At 41.1% G+C, this 23,277-nt stretch overlaps 1 protein-coding gene across 2 annotated transcripts; it reads left to right on the top strand.

Annotated features, from left to right (window-relative positions):
- Positions 1 to 1,984: 1,984 nt before the first annotated feature.
- Positions 1,985 to 17,312, top strand: C1H3orf33 (chromosome 1 C3orf33 homolog). Of its 2 annotated transcripts, none has more exons than XM_047785237.1 (5): positions 1,985 to 2,142; positions 4,328 to 4,387; positions 6,629 to 6,776; positions 13,423 to 13,583; positions 16,445 to 17,312. In XM_047785237.1, the coding sequence occupies exons 1-5, from the start codon at positions 2,029 to 2,031 to the stop codon at positions 16,844 to 16,846; spliced, it is 885 nt and encodes a 294-aa protein (XP_047641193.1). In that variant the 5' UTR covers positions 1,985 to 2,028; the 3' UTR covers positions 16,847 to 17,312. The 2 variants fall into 2 exon arrangements, with proteins under 2 accessions (XP_047641193.1, XP_047641203.1); XM_047785247.1 differs by lacking the exon at positions 1,985 to 2,142 and adding an exon at positions 2,175 to 2,410.
- The last annotated feature ends 5,965 nt before the right edge of the window (positions 17,313 to 23,277 follow it).

Raw genomic sequence — 23,277 nt, 5'->3', positions numbered from 1 at the left:
TATCTTTTTATTTTAGTTTTCCCAATAAGATTTGTGGTGTACCTTCACTGGAAATTTTCAGCAATTTGTGTGATTTAGCTGAGCCTTTGTGGGAGTCAGTGTGTGGTTAAGTGCCCAGACAGAGCCAACTGGCTGAGTGAATCCCAGCACAACATCCCCGCTCATCACTTCTTGCCTGACTGAACTTGGCTACTGTCTTAATCACTCTGTAAGTACTTCCTCTTTAAAACTGGGGTTAATAATAGTGCCTACCTCATAAAGTTGCTATGAAGATCAAAGGAGTTAATATGAAAAGTATTTAGGACAGTGCCTGGCACACAGTGAGCAAGATCCAAGTGTTAGCCGCTGTATTTACTTTCCACTGGTGACAATACATTCCTTGAAGGCAATCCTTATAATATGTATTATTAGGAATACAACAGGGAGTTCCCTGGTGGCCTAGTGGGTAAAGATCTGGCTTTATCACTGCTGTGACTCAGATTCTATCCCTGGCCTGGGAACTTCCACATGCTCAGGTGTGGCAAAAAAAAAAAAAAAAACCTACCAAAAAAAAAGAATACAAAATATTCAATTTAACTTTTAAAGATAATATATGCATAAGGTAAAAAAAATTCCAACAGTATACCTGCACTGTCCAATATTATAGCCATTAGACACCTGTGACTATTTAAATCAATTAAAATTAATAAAATTAAAAATTCAGTTCCTCAGCTGTATTAGCTACATCTCAAACACACAATAGCTGCATGTGCGACTATTTCATATTTATCTATGAAATTGGACAGTGAAGACATGGAACATTTCTGTCACTGTAAAATGTTCTATTAGAGCTGGCTGATAGTAAAATTCCCTTCCTTTTCTACACCCAACCCCTCTGCCCAGGGACATCATTTTGGTTTTTTGTGTGAAGCATATGGAAGTTCTCAGGCTTGGGGTCAAAGCAAGCGGGATCCTTAAACCACTGAGGGGTGGGGGGGTGGTCCAGGGAACAAACCCCCGTCCTGGTCCTGATCAATACTAGTCGGGTTCCCCTGAGGCACAACGGGAACTCCCTTGTTAGAAGTGTTTTTCTTTTTTTCTTTTAGGGCCCCACCTGGGCATATGGAAGTTCCCAGGCTATCGGTCAAATCATAGCTACAGCTGCTGTCCTGCAGCACAGCCACAGCAACTCGGGATCCGAGGCCTCTGCGACCTACACAGCTCACTGCAATGCCGGACCCTTAACCCACTGAGTTAGGCCAGAGATGGAACCCACAACCTCATGGATACTAGTGGGATTCCTTTCCACTGCTGCATAACTGGAACTCTGTTGTTAGAGGATTTTTTTGTTTTGTTTTGTTTTTTAACACAGATATAATTTGCACTGTACTGCAGCTTATTTCTGTTTTAAAATGTACTATTGGTTTGTTTTTATTGATATATAATTGACATGTAATATTTCTTAGTTCTAGGTAATGATTTGATATATACATGTATTGCAAAATGATTACCACTATAAGTTTAGTTAACATCCATGTATTGATTTTTGGAATATGTCAGCTCCCTACATTTAAAGAATTAACAGTTCAAAGCTTTAGAGCCTCTGCTATTAGGCTTACAAAGCAGCTGTGACAACTTGAAAACACCATTCAGCCATAAGCATCTTGTTACATTTGAAAGCAGGTGGAAGGAATGAGCTAAATTTTCTTTCTTGTGTAGCCCATGCTACCTATACTGCGCTGAATTAAGTGAGTCAAAAGTAATCATCTCCCACCAGCAAGGCCCGGAATCCTGCAGCTCGCATCCCTGACCCATAGAGATCTGCGCTGTGACAAAAGCCCTGCATAAAGGCTGGGGTTACTGTGCATCTACCGGGTTTGGAGGCCCGCTCCAGGGCCTCTCCCAGGCTGCGGAAAAGGGGATCCGGCAGTTGCTGGCGCTGCGCCCCCTGGAGCGGGTGAAGCGCGGATCCTGCTGTTCGCCCGCGGAGAGCGGCGCCCCCTGCTGCCCGGCCTGGGAGGTGGCGAGGGCGCCCACGAAGCCAGGAACATGGCGGGGCGGTCGGCGGACCCGGCAGCACAGCCGCCGGACCGGGACGGAGTGGCGCCCAACGTGGTGGCGCGGATCTCCCAGTGGGCCGACGAGCACCTGCGCCTCGTCCGGGTACCGCAGCCTCGCGGGCCGGGCAGTTGTGGGCGCGGGCAGCGGGGCGCGAGCCTGGGAGGCCGCGGTAGCGGACCCGCCAGGCGGGGGAGGGGCGGAGAGCCGCCTGGTCCGGGTGGCGGGTGCTGGGCCGTGGTGTGCGCTGCTGGCCGGGCTTGCTTGGCTGATCACTGTCAGGGCTATGCTGGGCTCTGGGACACCGCAGAGAGCGAGCCGCTGCCCACCGCTGGGCCCCAGCGGGGCCATTGGCGCAGTTGGGGAAGGCCAGGTAGAGACCAGAGGAGGGCGCCTGGCTCCAGTAGGCCTGGGGAGAGAGAAGCATTGTCTTTAAAAAGTGAACTGAGAGGCCACTGGAGATCGAACAAGGGGAGAGGGACATCTTAGGCGGCCAGGCCCCGGTGGTGGTTTCTTTCATTGTAAGAAATGAGAGGAATCAAGGGATCTGTCTGGTTCATGGATGATGGTGGAAATTGCTGATATAGAGGAGTTCGGATAAATGATTTGTTGGGAAAATCTGGAGGGTTTTGCACATGTGAACTTGAAGATGCCATTGAGACTTCCGAAAGGAGATGTGTGAACTTGAAGGTGGTCATTCATTAGACTTTTTTTTTTTTTTGTCTTTTTGCTATTTCTTGGGCCGCTCCCGCGGCATATGGAGGTTCCCAGGCTAGGGGTCGAATCGGAGCTGTAGCTGCCAGCCTACGCCAGAGCCACAGCAACACAGGATCCGAGCCGCGTCTGCAACCTACACCACAGCTCACAGCAACGCCAGATCGTTAACCCACTCACCAAGGGCAGTGACCGAACCCACAACCTCATGGCTCCTAGTCGGATTCGTTAACCACTGCACCATGATGGGAACTCCTCATTAGACTTCTAAACGTAGCTGTAGATGTCCCAGGCAACTGGATATAGGAGTCCTGTGTTGAAGGGAGATTAGAACTGGACATATAACTTTGGGAATGAGCTGCATAAACCTTAAGTAGTATTTAAAGTTTGGATAATGTCTCGGAGCAAGTCAGAAAGTCTCCTGAAGAAGCCCTAAAACTGAGCCCTTGGGGCCTAACATTTAGAATTTGGGGAGTGAAAAGGAGGAGGTCAGCAAAGACCAGGGAGGAACAAACTGGGAGGAGGAAGAAAATCAGGAATACCAGGCATCCTAGAAGCCAAGTAAAGAGAATGTTTTCAGATAGAATGATTAACATTTGTTTGTTTGTTTGTCTTTTCTAGGGCCACAGCCACGGCATGTGGAGGTTCCCAGGCTAGGAGTCTAATCGGAGCTGTAGCCGCTGGCCTAGGACACAGCCACAGCAACTCGAGATCGAGCCTCCTCTACAACCTACACCACAGCTCACGGCAATGCCTGGATCCTTAACCCACTGAGTGAGGCCAGAGATCTAACCCGAAACCTCATGGTTCCTAGTCGGATTCGTTAACCACTGAGCCATGACAGGAACTCCCAAGAATGATTAACTTTGTTGAATTCTGCTGGGAAATTGAGTAGGACCGTCAGCTTTGCAAATACCTTGCAGCCAAGCAGCAGGAGCCAGGACCATGTCTATTTTGATTCCCCAGTGCAGCTCAGTCCTTAGATTAGTACCTGCCACTTAGTAAGTACTAGGTAAATATTTGTATCATTAATGAATTTATTTATTTAGTGACCCAGCATTGTCACTGCAGCAGCTCTGGTTGCTGCTGTGGCTGGGATTCAATCGCTAGCCGGAAAGTTCCATATGCCGTGGGCATGGCCAAAAAATAAAAATAAAAACATTGCTGACTTTTTCCTGTTTACCAACGTAATTTCCCAAGGTGCTTGAAGGTTTTGGTGATAAAAATTTCTACCAAATCCTTAAAACTCCCCCTGCAGGCTCAGGGTTATGGGAGTTCCTGTGGCCCTTGCACAAGAAGTATTAGAATGATTCATGTATTCAGCGAATCCATGGTTAAAACAATACCGTCAGTAGGGAACAGTACAATATTATGTATGTAATCCCTGTGCATGCTAGATTGGGAGAAAAAGGGGAAGATTAATGGGTGGGTGGGCAGTTTTTTTGGGAAGAAACGGGGTTTTAGTTGAAAGATATGCCTTATTTGGGCTGTTGGTTATAGGGAAGATTTTTTTTTTCTGAATAAGTATATTTGAATAATGAGTAGTGAGAATTAATCATTAAATCTCTTTCTGAAGAACATCAGCACTGTTATGGCCATAGCTGGAGTAATGTTACTTCTAAGAAGTGTTCGACTGGTAAGTTAAAAAATGAAGACATTATGATAAGCCATAGACAGTTAATTTTTCTCACCTCAGATGGTTTTTATTTCAAGTAGTGTATGATTTTGTTATTCATGTTAGAAGTGTTTAAATAGTATTTTAGAACAATGAACATAGTTTAAGATCTTGGTTTAAAAGCAACACATTCAGAGGATTTTATGGAAAGTAATCACACAGGCTGTATTTCCATAGCACATTTCTTCCTGCTGAAAAAGGAATCTGAAAAGGATTTAGTTTGCTGGAATGGTATAATCACTACATTTGCATTACAAATGTTGTAAAATATCTCAAAAATGTTTTCAGTAGTGGTTTTTGATTTAAATTGCAGTTGAATTATGTCCCTTAGAACTGAATAACTTATGCTTTCATTTAGTGAGTTTTTTTGCCTTTTCAGTAATATTTTAATAACATGTATCGTGGAAATCAATACAAAAATTCAAGATTTAAAAAATATATACCTGATTGTTGTCATAGGATGTAATTTCAGTGTCATGTTATAAACTGGGATGGATATATTGCTTCTGCTTATATTTATTTCCTACACAGATTATTTCTATATTGTTTTGTATTGTCACTGACTACACCACATCACTCCACCATACTACATCTTTTCCAACTGTGGCCTTTTCATGCAGACTCCAGTTTCAGAACTTTTATCTCTTTCTTCTTTTTTTTAAGTGCCTTAAATCATTTTTTTAAACTGAGATATAATTGACATACAGCAATGTCTAAGTTTAAGGTGCTCAGCATAATGATTTGACTTACATCATGAAATGTGAACATCCATTATCTCATATTGATACAGAATTAAATACATGGAAAAAAAGGTTTTTTTCTTTGTGATGAGAATTCTTAGGATTTACTCTCTTGAAAACTTACATATGTAATATCAGCAGTGCTAATTATATTAATCATTTTGTACATTACATCCCTAGTCCTTATTTATCTTAGAACTGAAAGTTCTTCCAAGTTCTCCCCTCCCACCCCCACCCCCGCCTCTAATAACCACAAAATCTGAATCCTTTTTCTGTGAGTTTGTTTTTGAAGTAAAATTGACCTACAATGCTGCTACTTCTTGTTACACAACATAATAATTCATATTTCTATACATTTCAAAATAATCACAAGTCTAGTTATCATCTGTGGTCATACAAAGATGTTACATAATTATAGTCTATATTCCCCACACCCTACATTTCATACCTGTAACTCATTTATCTTATAACTGAAATTTTGTACCTCTTAATTCCCTCACCTGTTTCTCTCCTCCTCCCCCCCCCCCCCCCCCCCCCCGCAACTACCTGTTTGTTCTCTGTATCTATGGCTATGTTTCTGTTTTGTTATGTTTATTGATTTGTTTTGTTTTTTAGATTCTATATTTAAGTGAAATCATTTAGTATTTATCTAACTTATTTCACTTAGCATAACACTTTCTAGGTCTATCCATATTGTTGCAAATGGCAAGATTCCATTCTTTTAATAGTAAGTAATATTCCATCATATACACACACACACACACACACACACCATGTCTTCTTTATCCATTCATCTATTGATGGGCACTTAGGTTGCTTCCGTATCTTGGCTATTGTAAGTGATGCTGCAATGAACATAGGGATGCATCTATATTTTTGAAATAGTGTTTTTGTGATTCAGTGATATATGTATATACACATACATGTATACACACACCTACATATATGGAGAGAGAGTGTTGTAAGGTTATTCATTTTAGACTTAAGTTTTGGTGCCTTTTTCTTAGATTTTATAGTTTTTGCTTTCTTTTTCTTTTTGTCTTTTTAGGGCCCACCTGTGGCATATGGAGGTTCTTAAGCTAGGGGTCGAATCGGAGCTGTAGCCTCTGGCCTTCGCCACAGCTATAGCAACACCAGATCCAAGCCATGTTTGCGATCTATACCACAGCTCATTGGCAATGCCAGATCCTTAACCCACTGAGCGAGGCCAGGGATCGAACCTGTGTCCTCATGGATACTAGTCAGATCCATTTCCACTGAGACACAAAGGGAACTCCTGGTTTTTATATTGTTCCTATAAATACTTTCTGTTAAATCTTATCAAAATATTAATATAAAATTAACCAAATTAAAAATTTTCAATGGTCATTTATGTCTTTGAAATGTTAGAGAATTTGACATACTTAATTTTAAAATGAAAATTGTACTAAAATATTATATTTTTCTCCTTGTAAATCAATAGACATCAAAATTTACAAGTTCTTCAGATATTCCAGTAGAGTTTATAAGAAGGAATGTTAAACTACGAGGACGACTACGCCGAATAACTGAGAATGGTTTAGAAATTGAACACATTCCCATTACTTTACCTGTTATATCTTCATGGAGAAGTAAGTAAGGTGCAAAAATAATAACTAAGTATTAAATAATAGCTAAGTAACTATTTTAGTGTTACTTTATTAGAATTTATTTATAAAAAGCAAACATATATGATTTTAATTTTTAATAACTCCCCATTGTCTGTGAGAGAAAGTCCAAACTCTTGGCTTACATATAAGGAACTGTTTAATTTGGCTCTAGATTTCTTTTCTTCCCTCCTTTTGTTTTTTTGTTTTGTTTTTGTTTGTTTGGTTTTTGGTTTTTTAGAGCCGCACCTACAGCATATGGAGGTTCCCAGGTTAGGGGGTAGAATCGGAGCTGCAGCTATGCCACAGCCACAGTAACTTGGGATCCGAGCTGCATCTGCGACTATACCATAGCTCATGGCAACGCCAGATCCTTAACCCACTGAGTGAGGCCAGGGATTGAACCTGTGTCCTCATGGATGCTAGTCAGATTTGTTTCCACTGAGCTACAATGGGAACTCCCCTTCCCTCCTTTTTTCTTTCTCCCTTTTTCTTTTTTTTAGGGCTGTACCTGTGGCATATGGAAGTTCCCAGGCTAGGGGTCGAATCAGAGCTGCACCTGCCACCCTACACCACAGCCACAGCAACACGGGAGCCAAGCAGCATTTGTGACCTACACCGAAGCTCATGGCAACGCCAGATCCTTAACCCACTGAGTGAGGCCAGGGATTGAACCTGTGTCCTCATGGATACTAGTCAGGTTAGTAACCCGATAAGCCACAGTGGTAACTCCCACTCCTTTTTTCATTCAACCACTTAGTAGTTCATTCAGGGATTCAAACATTCATTCTGCAAATATTGAGCACCTGTAATGTTCTAACAGGCCCTATTCTAGCTATATGTGCTGAATGAAACAAACAAAACCACTCTACCCCTTAGAGCTTACAGTCCAAGCGGAAGGTGGACAACAAACAAATGGAAAATTGTTCTGAGAGCTGTGAAGAAAAGGAGCCAGGTGTAGCATGAGAATTGTTGGAGATTGTCTGAGTGGGGAACCTACACATATGGTGGTCAGAGAAGACCTCACTGAGGAGTTGCTCTTTAATTGGAGACTTGAAGAATGAGAGGGGCTGGCTAGGAAGAACATGCGTGGCCCTTTTGGTAAACCACGTGAAGGCATGTATGGCTGGGGCAGAGGGAAGAAGGGGACAAGAGGCACCAAAGGAGGTTGGAAAGCTGGGGAGAGGCCACATCTTTCCTGCTGCAATTCCCACATCTCCTGGCTTTAGGCAGAGACCCAGCTGCACAGACCTTCCTACTGCTTCCATGTGTTCTCATGCCCTGGGCCCAGTTTGCCCAGACTGCCTTGGCTCCTATGGATTCTTCAGCATCTAGCTCAAAAGTCAACTCTTCTGTGAAGTTCTCCTTAACTCCCAAGCAAAACTTAGGCTAGTTGGGAGTTAAGGAGAACAGGCACTTCCTTCTAGTGCCTCAAGCGAATTATACATGCTGCAATTACAGTACTAAAACACATATTCTGTAATTATGTATTAAGGTTTATATCTTCCTGCTAAACTGTGATACCCCGGTGGGCAGGGACCTTTTCCTATCTATCTCATTATTCACAGTCCCTAGAAAAATAATTGTTAGCCAACGGAAACTTGAAAAAAATTATCAAATGAATTAACTGTGTTTTATTTAAAGATCTTAATATTATTTTAATGTTTTGAAGAAATTATTTATTTATCCTCAGATGAATGAATATCATTTTGTTCAGTGCAATATGGCTGTAAAGAAATAAGATTGATCCTCCCCATCCCCAAACATACTTAATACAATCAATTCTTTAAGAACTCAAACAGAATTTAACACAATTTGAATGACTCTTGTTCCCTAAAGAAGGATTACCTGGGATGTTTGTTTGTTGGCCACGTCAGCTCTAAGCATGGTTTATACTTCCTAAGGCTTCTACCTTCTCAGTTGTAATAATGCTGTAATAAATTTTTTTTTTTTTTTTTGGAGTTCCCGTCGTGGCGCAGTGGTTAACGAATCCGACTAGGAACCATGACGTTTTGGGTTCGGTCCCTGCCCTTGCTGAGTGGGTTAACGATCCGGCGTTGCCGTGAGCTGTGGTGTAGGTTGCAGACGCGGCTCGGATCCCGCGTTGCTGTGGCTCTGGAGTAGGCCAGTGGCCACAGCTCCGATTCGACCCCTAGCCTGGGAACCTCCATATGCCGCGGGAGCGGCCCAAAGGAATAGCAAAAAGACAAAAAAAAAAAAAAAAAGCTATGCGCAAACCATGTGGACATTCCCGGGCAGGGATGCAACACACTCCACAGCAGCAACCTAAGTGGCTGTAGTGACACCACCAGATCCTTAACCCACTGTGTCACAAGAGAACTCCATAATGTAATAATTTAAATCTCTTCTCTCTGAAATACTGATGACTCCTTAGTGCTTAGGCAGTAAGGTCTTTGCTTGTGATTGTCAAGGCTTAATCACACAACCCCAGTGATGGTATTCAGTGGGAATCTCCCCTGGAAGTTGTGCAATGCCATAGCACTCTACCTGTCATGTATGCATATTATTATTAATGTGTTTCATAGCAAATAATAATGTGTTTATCAACTTTGTACATGCAATCAAAATTTTAGAGCTGAAAGGCCATGTATGCAGCTCTCTACCCAACAATTGACAGAATCGAGGGCAGAAAACAGATTTTCTGCTCCCCAGTCCATAACTTTATGTATAGAGATGCAAAAGTTAAAGAAACAGGTATGTGTTATATGTCCCAATAGTTGTTAACCAGTATAAATGTAATGATAGTATTAATACTTTTTTTGGTAACTGACCTAAATTGTTCATGTGAAGGTGACTATTTTGCATTTACATTAGTTAAACCTGTTTACCTGTGAAATGGTTGTAGAACTAACTAGAAAGTTGCTACCGAAGACCCATTTTGAATGATATAAGATCCTAGAGCAAAATCCTGTTCATTTAAAGTAGCTATTGATGCTGTATAGCACTGGGAACTATATCTAGTCACCTGTGATGGAACATGATGGAGGATAATATGAGAAAAAGAATGTATATATGTATGTGTGACTGGGTCACCTTGCTGTATAGTAGAAAATTGACAGAACACTATAAACCAGCTATAATGGAAAAAATAAAAATCATTTAAAAAATAAATTTAAAAAATGCATAGTACAGTGGAAAAAAAAAATGGCTATAGAGTTCCTGTTGTGGCTCAGCAGGTTAAGAACTCCACATAGTGTCTATGAGAATGTGGGTTCGATCCCCGGCTTTGCTCAGTGGGTTAAGGATCCTGAATTGCCGTGGCTATGGCGTAGGCAGACAGCAGCAGCTGTTGACCCCTAGCTTGGAACCTTCCATATGCTGAGGTTACAGCTATTTAAAAAAAAAAAAAGGGTATTGAATGAAAGCTCCTCATGTTTCTTTCACTATTTTTACTACCTGGCCTATAGAATAGAGATGGACTTCTGATTTTGTTATAAGGAGGGCTAAGATTCAGGCCCCGCAAATTGAGGCCATTCTAACCAAAAAGGTATGGCTCAGAAAACTACATCAGAGTAGAGGCTGTGTGGGGTAGTAGAACGTGTATTGGTGTGAAGAGCTTCTGTTTTCTTTCTCGTTCTGGTCTGTGGTTTCTACCACCATCAAACAAGAGAATTATAATAGTTCCAAGGCTTCTTCCTCACGACTATTCTGTGGTATCCCTTCCTTCTATGACCTTATCTTTGGGGCATATGATGAGGAGGCAAACATACAGAGAGCTGAAACATTTTATAAAGTGAAACTCTTAGAATACCTCCCTTCTTCAATACCTCCACTGCCTGCTCTTTTGCTACAATCTTAGCCTATAGTGGCAAACAAAATGGATATGAGCCTGTGGTAGTTACAAAATCTGCAGTCTAGTGAGAAAATGATTCAAAGCTTCTCCTGTCCTAGATGGCAAAAAATAACCTTTTTGACATATATGGTACTCCTCTCTCCTGAAATTATCCATTGTCATGAATCCACCTATAACATTTTATAAATCTGGGATAAAAAGCAGTTATTTTTGTATCATGTACTATCTTTCTAATAACCTTAAGAATATTTAGTAATGATGTTTCCTACCCTGAGGATGGAATAGAAATATAACAAACCCCTGCATAGTGGTTTGCTTCGGTATTCATCTTACGTTTTTATCTTTACGTCTGCAGATTCCCAGAAAACATAAACTTTAAAATAACATCTCCTTTTTAAAAAAAAGAACAAAAAACTGGGAGTGCCTGTCATGGCTCAGTGGTAACCAACTCAGCTAGCATCCATGAGGATGCAGTTTCAATCCCTGGTCCCACTCAGTGGGTTAAGGATCGAGCGTTGTGGTGAGCTGTGGTGTAGGTCACAGATGCGGCTTGGACCTCCAGTTGCTGTGGTTGTGGCATAGGCCGGCAGCTTCTGCTCTCATTGGATCCCTAGCCTGGGAATTTCCATATGCTGCAAGTGTGGCCCTAAAACAAAACAAAACAAAACAACAAACCAACCCAAACCCTCAACTCTTTGGGTGAAAATGTATGATAGATATAACTTAACCTTATTCAGTAGATTAGTTCCTGGACGATTTATTCTTAAATTTTTATTTGCTACATCATATTGTAAATGTTCAATGAGGGATTTGCTAATTTTAAAGGAATCCAATGATCTTTTGTGAAGAATTAGGACATTAATACTTACAGTTGATAGTGTTGAATTAGAGTCATGGTTTTGGTCCTTAAAATTTTGGTCTTAAAGACCAGAGGATGTTTTGTTGGAAAGCAGTTGATGTTGATGGCAGCTTTTTTTTTTTTTTCTTTTTAGGGCCACACTTGTGACATGGAGTTTCCCAGGCTAGAGGTCAAGCTGGAACTGTACCTGCCACAGTTGCAATAACTTGGGATCCGAGCCGCATCTGCAATCTACACACCACATCTCATGGCAATGCTGGATCCTTAACCCACTGAGGGAGGCCAGGGATCGAACCCGCAACCTCATGGTTTCTAGTTGGATTCATTTCCACTGCACCATGACGGGAACTCTGGTGGTAGCTTTAAAGGATTGAAATGAGACCCCAAAATCTTCAGGCTTCCCCTAACTCATTATGTACCAATGATTTGCATTAATCTAATCTTTATTATATGTTTGGCCTTAATCTCATATGTGTATCTATTTTATCACAGATTTTTCTAAGGACATAATCCTCCTATTTATTATACCTTTTGATACTTCTCTAACTGAAACTCTAGGACAGGTTTCCTAAAGAAAATTTTTTTTGTCCTCAAATAATATTATGGCAAGTTTCTAGGATATCTTCCTGAGCTCAAGTGTTTCTTTTTCTCTAGCAATTAGATGGACTTAACTTTACATTTTCTACTAATTGTATAAGAGTTTAATATATGTTAAAGGTATAATTTCTCTTAAAAAAAGACGCTAAGATTTTTTTGCCAGTCATTGTCCCTTTTTGGGAAGTGATAAATTTTTTCTAAAATCGGTCAGCGTTCTCTTGTGGCACAGTGGGTTAAGGGTCCAGCATTGTCACTTCAGTGACACAGGTTGCTGCTGTGGCACAGTTTTGATCCCTGGCCTGGGAACTTCCACATGCCCTGGGCCAAAATAATAAAATAAACAATAAAGTAAAATCCTGTTACAAAAGTTTAATTAGTTAAAATTGTATTAAGGGTTTGCCCAAATAAACCTTAACGCTGTTACTTGGAATATAAATTGATAAAATTTTGTCTGGAAGTCAGTTTTGCAAAATGTATTTAAAATGTTGATATTAATTAGTATTCACTTATCTATTTACTTATTTTCTTTTTAGGGCTGCACCTGTGGCATATGGAAGTTCCTGGACTAGGAGTCAAATTAGAGCTGCAGCTGAAGGCCTACACCAGCCACTGCCACACCAGATCCGAGCCATATCTGCCACTTGCTCCATAGCTCATGGCAATGCCAGATCCTTAACCCGATCAGTATTTATTGAAATGGGAAAATAGCCTCAGTACATTGTGTAAAAAAGCAGTTTACATAGTTTTGTTAGTAGGAGCCTGTATTATTGCCCTCCATATAGCATTATGTGTGTGTGTACATAGAAATAAATTCGGCAGATTGTTTTTGGGTTTTTTTGTCTTTTTAGGGCCACACCCACAGCATATGGAGGTTCCCAGGCTAGGAACCAATCGGAGTTGTAGCTACTGGCCCACACCACAGCCACAGCAATGCAGGATCTGAGCCGAGTCTCAAACCTACACCACAGCTCAGGGCAACGCCGGATCCTTAACCCATTGAGCGAGGCCAGGGATTGACCCTGCAACCCCATGGTTCCTAGTTGGGTTTGTTTCCACTGCACTACAATGGGAATTCCAGATTTTTTTTTTTTTTTTTTAAAGGTAAACTGGTTAAACTCCACATCCTGTTCTGGAGCTTACTGAAATAAGTTTTTGAAATTATTCTATCTGTTACATACCCGTATTGTTTTTAAGGAAAACTTGATTATAGAAATACATGGATCTACATCAAGAGAGCCATGGGCATTTATAAATAAACATAATATAATATATCCAGTTGTTTTTTGGAGGCCAGATGACTTTGGAATTTGCTTTTGCAACATGGTATTAAAGCTAAACTCTTTTCTACCTAATGTTTTTAGAAGAGCCTTGTGGTGTTTTGCTGGTTAAGCTGGCTGGAGTGGAACTCACTGAAATGGGGAAGGTATGGTTACAAAAAGAGCTAAAACCTTCCCAAGTACTATGGTTCCAGCTTCTTGGGAAGGAGAATTCAGCCCTCTTTTGCTATCTTTTAGTAAATAAGGTAAGTAGTATTAAGAAATAACTAGCATATTTTATTCTTATTTATACATAAACATGTCATTAGAACATTGAATATATAATGGGACTGATTACTTTTGTCATAGGGATTATGTTCAGAGAACCAGAGGTTCATGTGGAAGTTTTACTAGGAAATTTATTGTAGGAGTTCCCATTGTGGCATAGCAGAAATGGATCTGACTAGGAACCATGAGGTTGCAGGTTTGATCCCTGGCCTCGCTCAGTGGGTTAAGGATCCAGCATTGCTATGGCGTAGGTCACAGACGTGGCTCAGATCTGGTGTTGCTGTGGCTGTGGTGCAGGCCGGCAGCTATAGTTCCAATTGGAGCCATAGCCTGGGAACCTCCATATGCCAAAAGTGTCACCCTAAAAAGCAAAAACAACAACAACAACAACAAAAAGTGATTAGAATTGCAACCATTTCAATTATTAAAAGCTTTTAAAATTATTAACAGAAAGCCTAATGAAATCATCCATTTTTGGATGTCTAGGTCTTATTTACTTCTTTCAAATTAAGAACTATCCAATACTGATTGGTTGAAGCATCTTATACCTAAGTTGATAATCCAGAATTGTATAAAATATCCCAAAGGACTTATAAGATTCTAGCTTCTCACACTCTCTTTTTTTCAATATTATTTTAATTTTATGGCTATACTTGTGGCATATGGAAGTTCCCCGTCCAGGGACCAAATCCAAGCCACAGCCATGACCTACACCACTGTTGTGGCAACACTGGATTCTTTACCCACTGAGCTGGACTGGGGCTCAAACCCACACCTCTGCAGCACGCTGAGCTGCTATAGTAGGATTCTTTTTTGTTTGTTTATTTTTTTTAGGGCCTCACCCATAGCATGTGGAAGTTCCCAGGCTAGGGGTCAAATCAGAGCCATAGCTGCTGGCCTACACCACAGCCACAGCAACGCCAGTTCCGAGCCATGTCTGTGACTTCCACCACAGCCCACAATAATGCTAGATCCTTAACCCACTGATTGAACCCACGTCCTCAGGGATACTAGACAGATTCGTTACCACTGAGCCATGCCAGGAACTCCTGTAGTCAGATTCTTAACCCACTGTGCCTTGGTGGGAACTCCTAGCTTCTCCTCTAAGTTGAGGAATATATCTTATTTATCCTCAGAATCCCCCCGTGAGTCATTTTATTCCCATTTGCAGGTGGGATTCAAGGTAACCAAGTGGAAGAACCGTTATTCAAACCCGGCTCTTCCTGGCTTCTGAGCCCACACTTCAGCTTATATTTCTTTATCTTATATTGTTTCCTGGAAGGTGACAAAACTATGCTTTATGCATATTGTGGTAATTTATTTCTCTTGTTGAAGTTTACTGTTGTGTGAGGTTGACTTTTAATTATCCCTGATCTTAGTTCAGATCATAAAATTTAAAAGATTGAGACAAATATGATAAATCTTTTTTTTTTTTTTGTCTTTTTGCTATTTCTTGGGCCGCTCCTGCAGCATATGGAGGTTCCCAGGCTAGGGGTCGAATCGGAGCTGCAGCCACTGGCCTACGCCAGAGCCACAGCAACGCGGGATCCGAGCTGCGTCTGCAACCTACACCACAGCTCACAGCAACGCCGGATCGTTAACTGAGCAAGGGCAGGGACCGAACCCACAACCTCATGGTTCCTAGTCGGATTCGTTAACCACTGCACCACGACGGGAACTCCTGATAAATCTTCTAAAAGTGTATTTATTAGTTGCATATCACCATGTCCCAAAAGTTACCACATTTAAAGGAAAAAAGTTTACTTTATTCCTTTGGATAGTTTTAGAAAATGTTTCCTACCTTTAACCTGGAGTTTTCACATTTAAAAAATTTAGCTGTGGTAGTTCCCACTGTGTCTCAGCAGGTTAAATAAAGACCCAGTGTTGTCTATGTGAGGATATGGGTTTGTTCCTTGGCCTCACTCAGTGGGTTAAGGATCCAGTGTTGCCACAGGCTGTGGTGTAGTTTGCAGTTGTGGCTTGGATCCGGTGTTGCCATGGCTGTGGTGCAGGCCTGCAGCTGCAGCTCTGATTTGACCTCTAGCCCGGGAACTTCCATATGCCACAGGTGCAGCTGTTAAAAAAAAATTTAACAGTGAATTACTTGTTCAATGAAGCTGTGAAATTATAACTACTTTGTTAAAATTAATCTTGTTTGGTTAAAATCCCACAAGGACTATAAAAGTAGCTAAGCATGATCTCCTTTACACTGTAAATTAGGAGAAAAACAAATCCCATTTATCTGGTTTCATTAGGCAATGAGGTGTTCCATAAATGAAATTTCTTGAAGGATGAAGATTAAAGGGTCAGAACTATTTTTATGTTAATTATTTTATGGGACATCTTCTAAAAATGTATTTAAATGCCAGTGCCTTTCCTAAACACAGGAATTCTGAACCTAATTTAACAGTTCAGTGATGATTCTGTTCATTTTGCACTCATTTCCTTTTTTAGTTTTGTTAGTTTTCTTTAGTTTCTTTTGCTGTGGCCTCCTGTTATTTTGCCTGTCTGGCACGCTCCATTCCACCTCCAAATAACAACAAAACCCATTTCATACTTCATTGCTTCTACACATTTTGGGGTTAGAAGATCAGTGAGCCTGTGGAAAACTCTGTGTTATAAAAGAGTCAGTTGTCTTTAAGCAATGGTCTCTTCTGGTAATGAAATTCTTAGATTTAGCATTAGCTGTTTTAAGCTCTTAAGATTCCTTTGCATTTATATTTTTGGCTTTTCTCTGGAAGACTCAAGTTGTAGATGACTGATTTGAGAGTAAATAAGATGTTATGGGTGTAACTAGTAATTTAATTTAATAATTGGTTTGTGTTATTTTTTATTCAAGGGTAGATATTTTAGTGTGAGTCTGAATGAAGAAATTTTGAGAAGAGGCCTTGGCAAAACTGTTCTTGTTAAAGGGCTAAATCATGATTCTAAAATCTATTGGAGAATTCACAGAAACTTACTGAAAGCTGAATTAACAGCCTTAAAAAAAGGAGAAGGAATATGGAAGGAAGAATCTGAAAAAGAAAGTTATTTGGAAAGATTCAAAGGCTCCTGGAGAGAAATATGGAAAAAAGACAGTTATTTAAAAAAAGTTGGATTGGATTTCAACTTGAAAAAAGAAAGTTATTATGACAAATTTAGAAGGACTTATGAAGCATGGAAAGAGAATGTGAATAACTACTCCTTGTTACTGAAGTTCAGAGAACTTATGAGTCGCATACACTTTCGGAGAAAAGGGTGAAATATCTCAAAGAGTCCGGAGGTGACCTACTCCAAAAAGAAAGAAATATGTAAATATAATGAATAATTTTCATTGAGATGAAATGGAAATTTCCCCGGATGATCAAACTTGCATTCTAATGATATTTAAATATTTAAGAGATGATTCTTATAAATGTAATATCAGAATAACTTAAACAAATGGTGATGAATGTAATGTGCTTTTAGCAAAAACAAAACACTCTAAAAAGTTATCAGTAAAAAAAAAAGTTATCAGGTTATCCTTCAACACGTAATGATAATACACATGTACACATGTAGTTATAATACATAAAGAGAGTTTGTCTTCATAACTATTGACAATAACTATTGTCACTGTGTTATTTTAGTACTTTGGAGCAGTCATATTTAACTTTTGTTAAAGAGAATGTTTATTTTTCTAGTTTTATTAACTGATTACTTGTAATAAAGGAGTTCTCTATGCGTCATGTCTGAGGCCATTCTTTCAACTGCTTTCTAACTTCTTGTGAATTCAGAGCAGAGCTACAAGAGAAGGTCACTTAGACCATTTCTGGTACTAAAGAGTGGCTTATTTCTACCTGTTAGATAATCCTGAGGACAAAAATCATAAATGTGCTAAGGATGGAATCACAGAGGATAGAAAAAAATAGGGATGCATTCTGATGTATTTGAGTCCCTGAGAGGTTGAACTCTCTAGCCTCCCCATTTCTCATTAAGTGAAACAGTAAATTTCTTTTCTTTCTTTCTCTTTCTTTTTTTTTTTTTTTTTTTGGCTTTCTTTACAGCTGCACCCGAAGCATGTGGAAGTTCCTAGGCTAGGGGTCAAATCAGACCTGTAGCTGCTGGACTACACCACAGCCATAGCAATGCGGGATCTGAGCCATGTCTTTGACTTTCACCACAGAGCTCATGGCAACAGGCAACACCAGACCCTCACTGAGTGAGGCCAGGGATGGAACCCACATCCTCATGGATCCTAGTTGGGTTTGTTAACGGCTGAGCCATGATAAGAACTCCCATATTTCTTTATTTTTAAAACCAGTTTGAGTTTTTGATTTCTGAGGATTTGACATACACACATACATGGTGCTAACATCATCTTGACAGTATAAGCTTCTTTCACAACACCAGCAATGATCCACCCACAGTGTCTACAAAAGTTTTTCTTAATAGTTTGTGATAGTGACCAAAGTCAGAGGTATCATCTGGTCCAAATAGTTGACTCCTATTAGAATCAATAATACAGAATGAGAAGTTTACTGCTGCTAACTGACTCCTGGTTAAAAGATAGCAAAGTAGAAATTCCCACTGTGGTGCAAGGGGATCATTGGCCCTGGAACCCCATATGCATGGGGTGGCCAAAAGGGGAAAAAAAACAACACAGCAAACTAGATTTACCATATGGAAGTTCCCAGGCTAGGGGTCGAATCAGAGCTGCAGCTGCTAGTCTATGACACAGCCATAGCAACATGGGATCTGAGCCACATCTGTGACCTGTGCTGCAGCTTATAGCAATGCCAGATCCTCAACCCACTGAACGAGGCCAGCAATCAAACCTGAATCCTCATCAACATCATATTGGGTTCTTAACCTGCTGAGCCACAATGGGAACTCCCAACATTTTCAAATTAAACAACATTATTATTTTTTTCTTTTTTGGCTGCAGCCCTGGCACGTGGAAGTTCCTGGGCCAGGGATCAATTCTGAGCTGCCACAGAGACAATACTGGATCATTAACTCTCTACATAGTTGGAACTCCAAACAACATCAATTTTTAGTGCAGTCTCAAATCTACCAGAAATTCTTTTTGTGTGTGATTTTATTTAATCATCTTTGGGGTAGGATAGGAAGTTACATGGTAGCTTTTATTCCCTGGGTCTAATGCCTCAATAGTTTTTTGTTTTGTTTTAAGGGGATGTTTTATTTTTATTTACAGAGGTGTTAACAAGATTATAACTTAGAGAGATGTTAAACTAGTTTTGTGGCAATCTTTTTTTTTTTTTGCTCTTAAGGCTGCACTTGCAGCATATGGAAGTTCCCAGGCTAAGGATCAAATCAGAGCCGCCTCCTGCACCACAGCTCACATCAATGCTGGATCCTTAATCCACTGAGCGAGGCCAGGGATTGAACCCACATCCTCATGGATACTAGTCGGGTTCATTAATTGCTGAGCCACAAAGGGAACTCCTGCAGCAAGATCTTGAACCCCCCCCCTACCATTTTGCCTCTAAGTGGTATCATATCTCATCCCAGTTATCACTGTAATTGGTTCTGATGACTTCGACCAGCTCAGCCTGTGCACTATTGTCTTTCAGGTTAAGCATGTGAAGGTGGGGCTGGTACAGGTCTTTCTGGGGATCAGGTGACCTGGTCTAATCTACTCCTTGATGATATAGTGGAGAACCCTGATTAGACGAGCTTGTTTGATGGTCCAAGGGCAAGGTGAAAGAGTGAATTGCAGAGGGCTAGATCTTTGCCATTGGAGATGATTATAACAGGGCCACCTGAAAAAGTGGAAAAGCCCTTTTAGACTGAATTTCTGACCAAAACCCAGGTTCTTTACCTTTTTCAAATAGAGGATTTCCTACTTCTTGTTCTGTCTTCAGAACAACAGGGTCCATGATCGCCTTTTCCCCTTGGCCTTCTTTCCTTTTGGTATGTTAGGTATTTAGGTTTTTTTCCTTTTTCGGCTGAGGCCTGATGTGGGATCTCAGTTTCCAGACCAGGGGTTGAACCCAAGCCACAGCTGTGAGAGCACTGAGTCCTAACCACTAGAGCACTACGGAACTCCCTTAGACTTTTTACATTTAAAATTTATTTCTGGAGTTCCTGTCATGGCTCAGTGGTTAACGAATCCGACTAAGAACCATGAAGTTGCGGGTTTGATCCCTGGCCTCGATCATTGGGTTATGGATCTGGCGTTGCTGTGAGCTGTGGTGTAGGTTGCAGATGTGGCTTGGATCCCGCATTGCTATGGCTGTGGCATAGGCTGGTGGCTACAGCTCTGATTAAACCCCTAGCCTGGGAACCTCCATATGCCACAGGTGTGGCCCTACCAAAAGACAAAAGATAAAAAAATAAAATAAAATTTATTTCTGTTTGATGAATTTATCCTTACTGTATTTCTAAATGATTGGATTTTTATGCCCCTTCTCAATCCATTTTCTTGCAGCTCCATATACTCTTCTTAAAACCACTTTTGCGGGTTTTATTTATTTTCCATTTTTCAATCATACTTCTTATATATGAAATGTTGACAGCAGTACCAGCCTTATCATAATTAATGGTGAACAAAACTTGGGAGAAGAGTGAAAATTATGCCCATAAGTATTATTCACATTGTCAATATTGGCAGCTAAGCATATTCCATCAATATCCAGAGGAGGAAAACAGTCAACCGAGGGCTCCTTACATTTTGCTTTCAGTTTGTTGTGTTGGCGTTGCTGTTAGTTCTGTCCATGAGACAGATCGACAAATTCTGGCTCTTTAGCACATTCGGTTACAGTTACTATTTGATAAGGGCTACACAGGGGCTTCATACCAAAATACCCAGGCTTGGGAGGGTGTTAGCTCTTTCTCTCCCCTCCTGCTTGGCTCCCAAGGCAGGTCTGGTCCACAGCCTTTGGCTGCTGGATCCCCACCATCTGGGATGGGAAGGACACATGGGTTTGTGGAAGGTACTGGGCTTACTCGCCTCATGGTATGGTGTGTGTTTTGGGGGTGCACTGTTGAACCTGATCAGTCCTGGCACTTTCTGTGATGTCAATTCAACTTACAGGAAACTCACCCAGTCACAAGCTGACTGCTAGGCATTTTCTCTCTTAACTCCCTCTTTCTATTAGGCTTCTTTCTCCTTGTCTTAGGAAAATGAGGTACTGGCAAGTTTAGTAGCTTAGTGAATGTCAGGAAAAGGATAATCACTATTCCCCAACTTAGTGGAAACAGGATCTCTGGCACCTTCAGTGTAGTAGAAAGGGGAGTGAAGTGCTAATGTCTAATCCTCCTCCTCTAGTAAATGGGAGAGGGAGGGTTGGTTCCTGCCTAACTGGCCAACTCCTCCTCACCCCAAGACTGCTCATAGTTCTCGGTCGTGAGACCTTTTAAATCACCTTGACCTTGACCTTTCCCACCATTGGGAAAAATCCTGGGAAATCTGCCTGAAAGGCCGTTTTTTTTTTTTTTTTTTTTTTTTTTTTTGTCTTTCGATGGCCACACCCACGGCACATGGAGGTTCCTAGACGAGAGATTGAATTGGAGCTACAGATGCCGGCCCAAACCACAGCCACAGCATGCCAGTTCTGAGCCACATCTTTGACCTATACCACAGCTCAGGGCAAGGCCGGATCCTTAACCCACTGAGTAAGGCCAGGGATCAAACCTATTGTCCTCGTGGATACTAGCCAGATTCCTTACCACTGAGCCATGACAGGAACTCCAGAAACATCATCTTTTAAAAACTTGACCCAAAGAAAAATTAAGGCCACTGATCTCAACAGTTCTGCTATGTCTTATCTCTGGTAACAAAGAGCGTGGTAAAGATCCCAGTCAATTCCTCTTATCAACATGTACACTTTCAAAACCTGCTTTAGGAGAGTTAACTGCATCTGAAGCAGGCAGGCATGCCAAGAGTTGTATCCTCTCCTGGATTTCTCCAGTATCCTTTGTTTCTTCACCAAGGTGAGGTTTGCATCTTTGAGATATGAATCCCTCCCTGGAGAAATATAATTCCATATACTGTCAAGGGGCACGTTGTTGATAGTCTGTTCCAAGTCCAACGTTTGCACGTGGCATTGGATTGATAACAGTGACTTTTCATAAGGAGTCAGCCTAGTTCACGAACCAAGGAACAGCAGCATTTCAGAAGTTTGAGGCACCAACAGAATCATTATTGCTTAAACCACCATTAAAAGAGATGGCAGGAGTTCACATCATGGCACAGTGGAAACGAATCCGATTAGGAACCATGAGATTGTGGGTTCCATCCCTGGCCTCACTCAGTGGGTTACAGATCCGGCGTTGCTGTGAGCTGTGGTGTAGGCCGGTGGCTACAGCTCCAATTAGACCCCTAGCCTGGGAACCTCCATATGCCGTGGGTGCGGCCCTAAAAATAAAAGAGATGGAAGACATACCATGTAGAAACAGCTGCTGCTGAGATAGCTGGGGTGGAGATAGTTTTCTGGTTCTTTTTTGTGGTATGAGGAGGGAAAATTTCTCCCGAGGGTCCCTGGCTGGGTTTGAAAATTACACTGACTAAGATTAACAAGAGAAAAGCATACAAATGCATTTAATACGTTTTATATGACACAAGCGACTTCATAAGGAAATAAGGACCCAAAGAAACAGATACTTTATGGTAGGTTTAATGAGATGCACAGTGGTGGAGGAACATGCTGGGGAAGGGAGTGTGAGGTGATTGTGATAAACTGGGAGAGATTTAACAAGTCCTGTTTGTTAGGATTCCTCTGGTATCCCTTTGTCTTCGGAGATAAGGATGCTCCTTTCCTCCAGCTTAAGGGGGGTGGGGGCGGGACTTCATAAGTGAGGATTTTATGGCCTATTTCAGGGAAGAAGGGTGAGGTAGGAGGAGGTCAGAGTGATCGTCCTGCTTCTGCTGTTTTCTCAAATTCTTTCAGCTTAAAATATTTGATATGCTAAGGTGCCATATTTTGGGGGTAGCCTGACCTGAACCCACCAGTGCTTTGGAACTCTTCTGCCATTACCAAGGCAGCTATTTCAGTGAAGGCAAATCACAGGAAGAAAGTAATGAAAGTTTATGAAAAGACTGAAGAAAATTTAAAAACCCAGGATTAAAAATTAAAATGCTGGGAGTTCCTGTTGTGGCTCAGCTGGTTACAAACCCAACTAGTATCCATGAGGATGTGGTTCGATCCCTGGCCTTGCCCAGTGGGTTAAGGATCTGGTGTTGCTGTGAGCTGTGGTGTAGGTCACTGATGTGGCTCAGATCAGGCATTGCTGTGGCTGTAGTGTAGGCCGGGAGATGTAGCTCTGTTTTGACCCCTAGCCCAGGAACTTCCATATGCCACAGGTGTGGCCCTAAAAGCAAACAAACAAAAATTTTAACAAAAAATTAAAACTAAATTAAGAAAAAAGCTTAAGAAGGAACCATATTTCTATTTCAAGATGGTCACTGAGCTCACTCATTTAACTTCCACTCAAATTATGTCAAAATATCAAACAAATAGAAAAAATGATATCAGGGATAGAAAATAGTATATCAATGAACCATTAATTAGCTGGATATTTTGAAATTTTGCAAACTATGATGAATAGAGTTTGATTGTGATACTGATGATTCCAGGGTTCAGTATTCTCAGGAAAGAAGGTGGGGTGACCTACAAAGTAAGTCCATGCCCTCCTTTGGGATGTCTGAGTGATATGAATTCCTTTCTCTCAGGTCTAGATGTAGTTCTT

Source organism: Phacochoerus africanus, chromosome 1 (assembly GCF_016906955.1).
Source record: "Phacochoerus africanus isolate WHEZ1 chromosome 1, ROS_Pafr_v1, whole genome shotgun sequence".
In the NCBI taxonomy this organism is placed as follows: Eukaryota; Metazoa; Chordata; class Mammalia; order Artiodactyla; family Suidae; genus Phacochoerus; species Phacochoerus africanus.
The sequence above is the reverse complement of the archived record's forward strand: the minus strand, read 5'-3'. Positions and strand labels throughout refer to the sequence as shown.

What these genes read in the sequence shown, in the direction of transcription:
- C1H3orf33 (XM_047785237.1), top strand. Translation starts at nt 2,029, where the DNA reads ATGGCGGGGCGGTCGGCGGACCCGGCAGCACAGCCGCCGGACCGGGAC. An exon ending in AGCACCTGCGCCTCGTCCGG is followed by an intron (nt 2,143 to 4,327) that starts GTACCGCAGCCT and finishes CTCTTTCTGAAG; the next exon opens with AACATCAGCACTGTTATGGC. An exon ending in GCTATCTTTTAGTAAATAAG is followed by an intron (nt 13,584 to 16,444) that starts GTAAGTAGTATT and finishes TTTTTATTCAAG; the next exon opens with GGTAGATATTTTAGTGTGAG.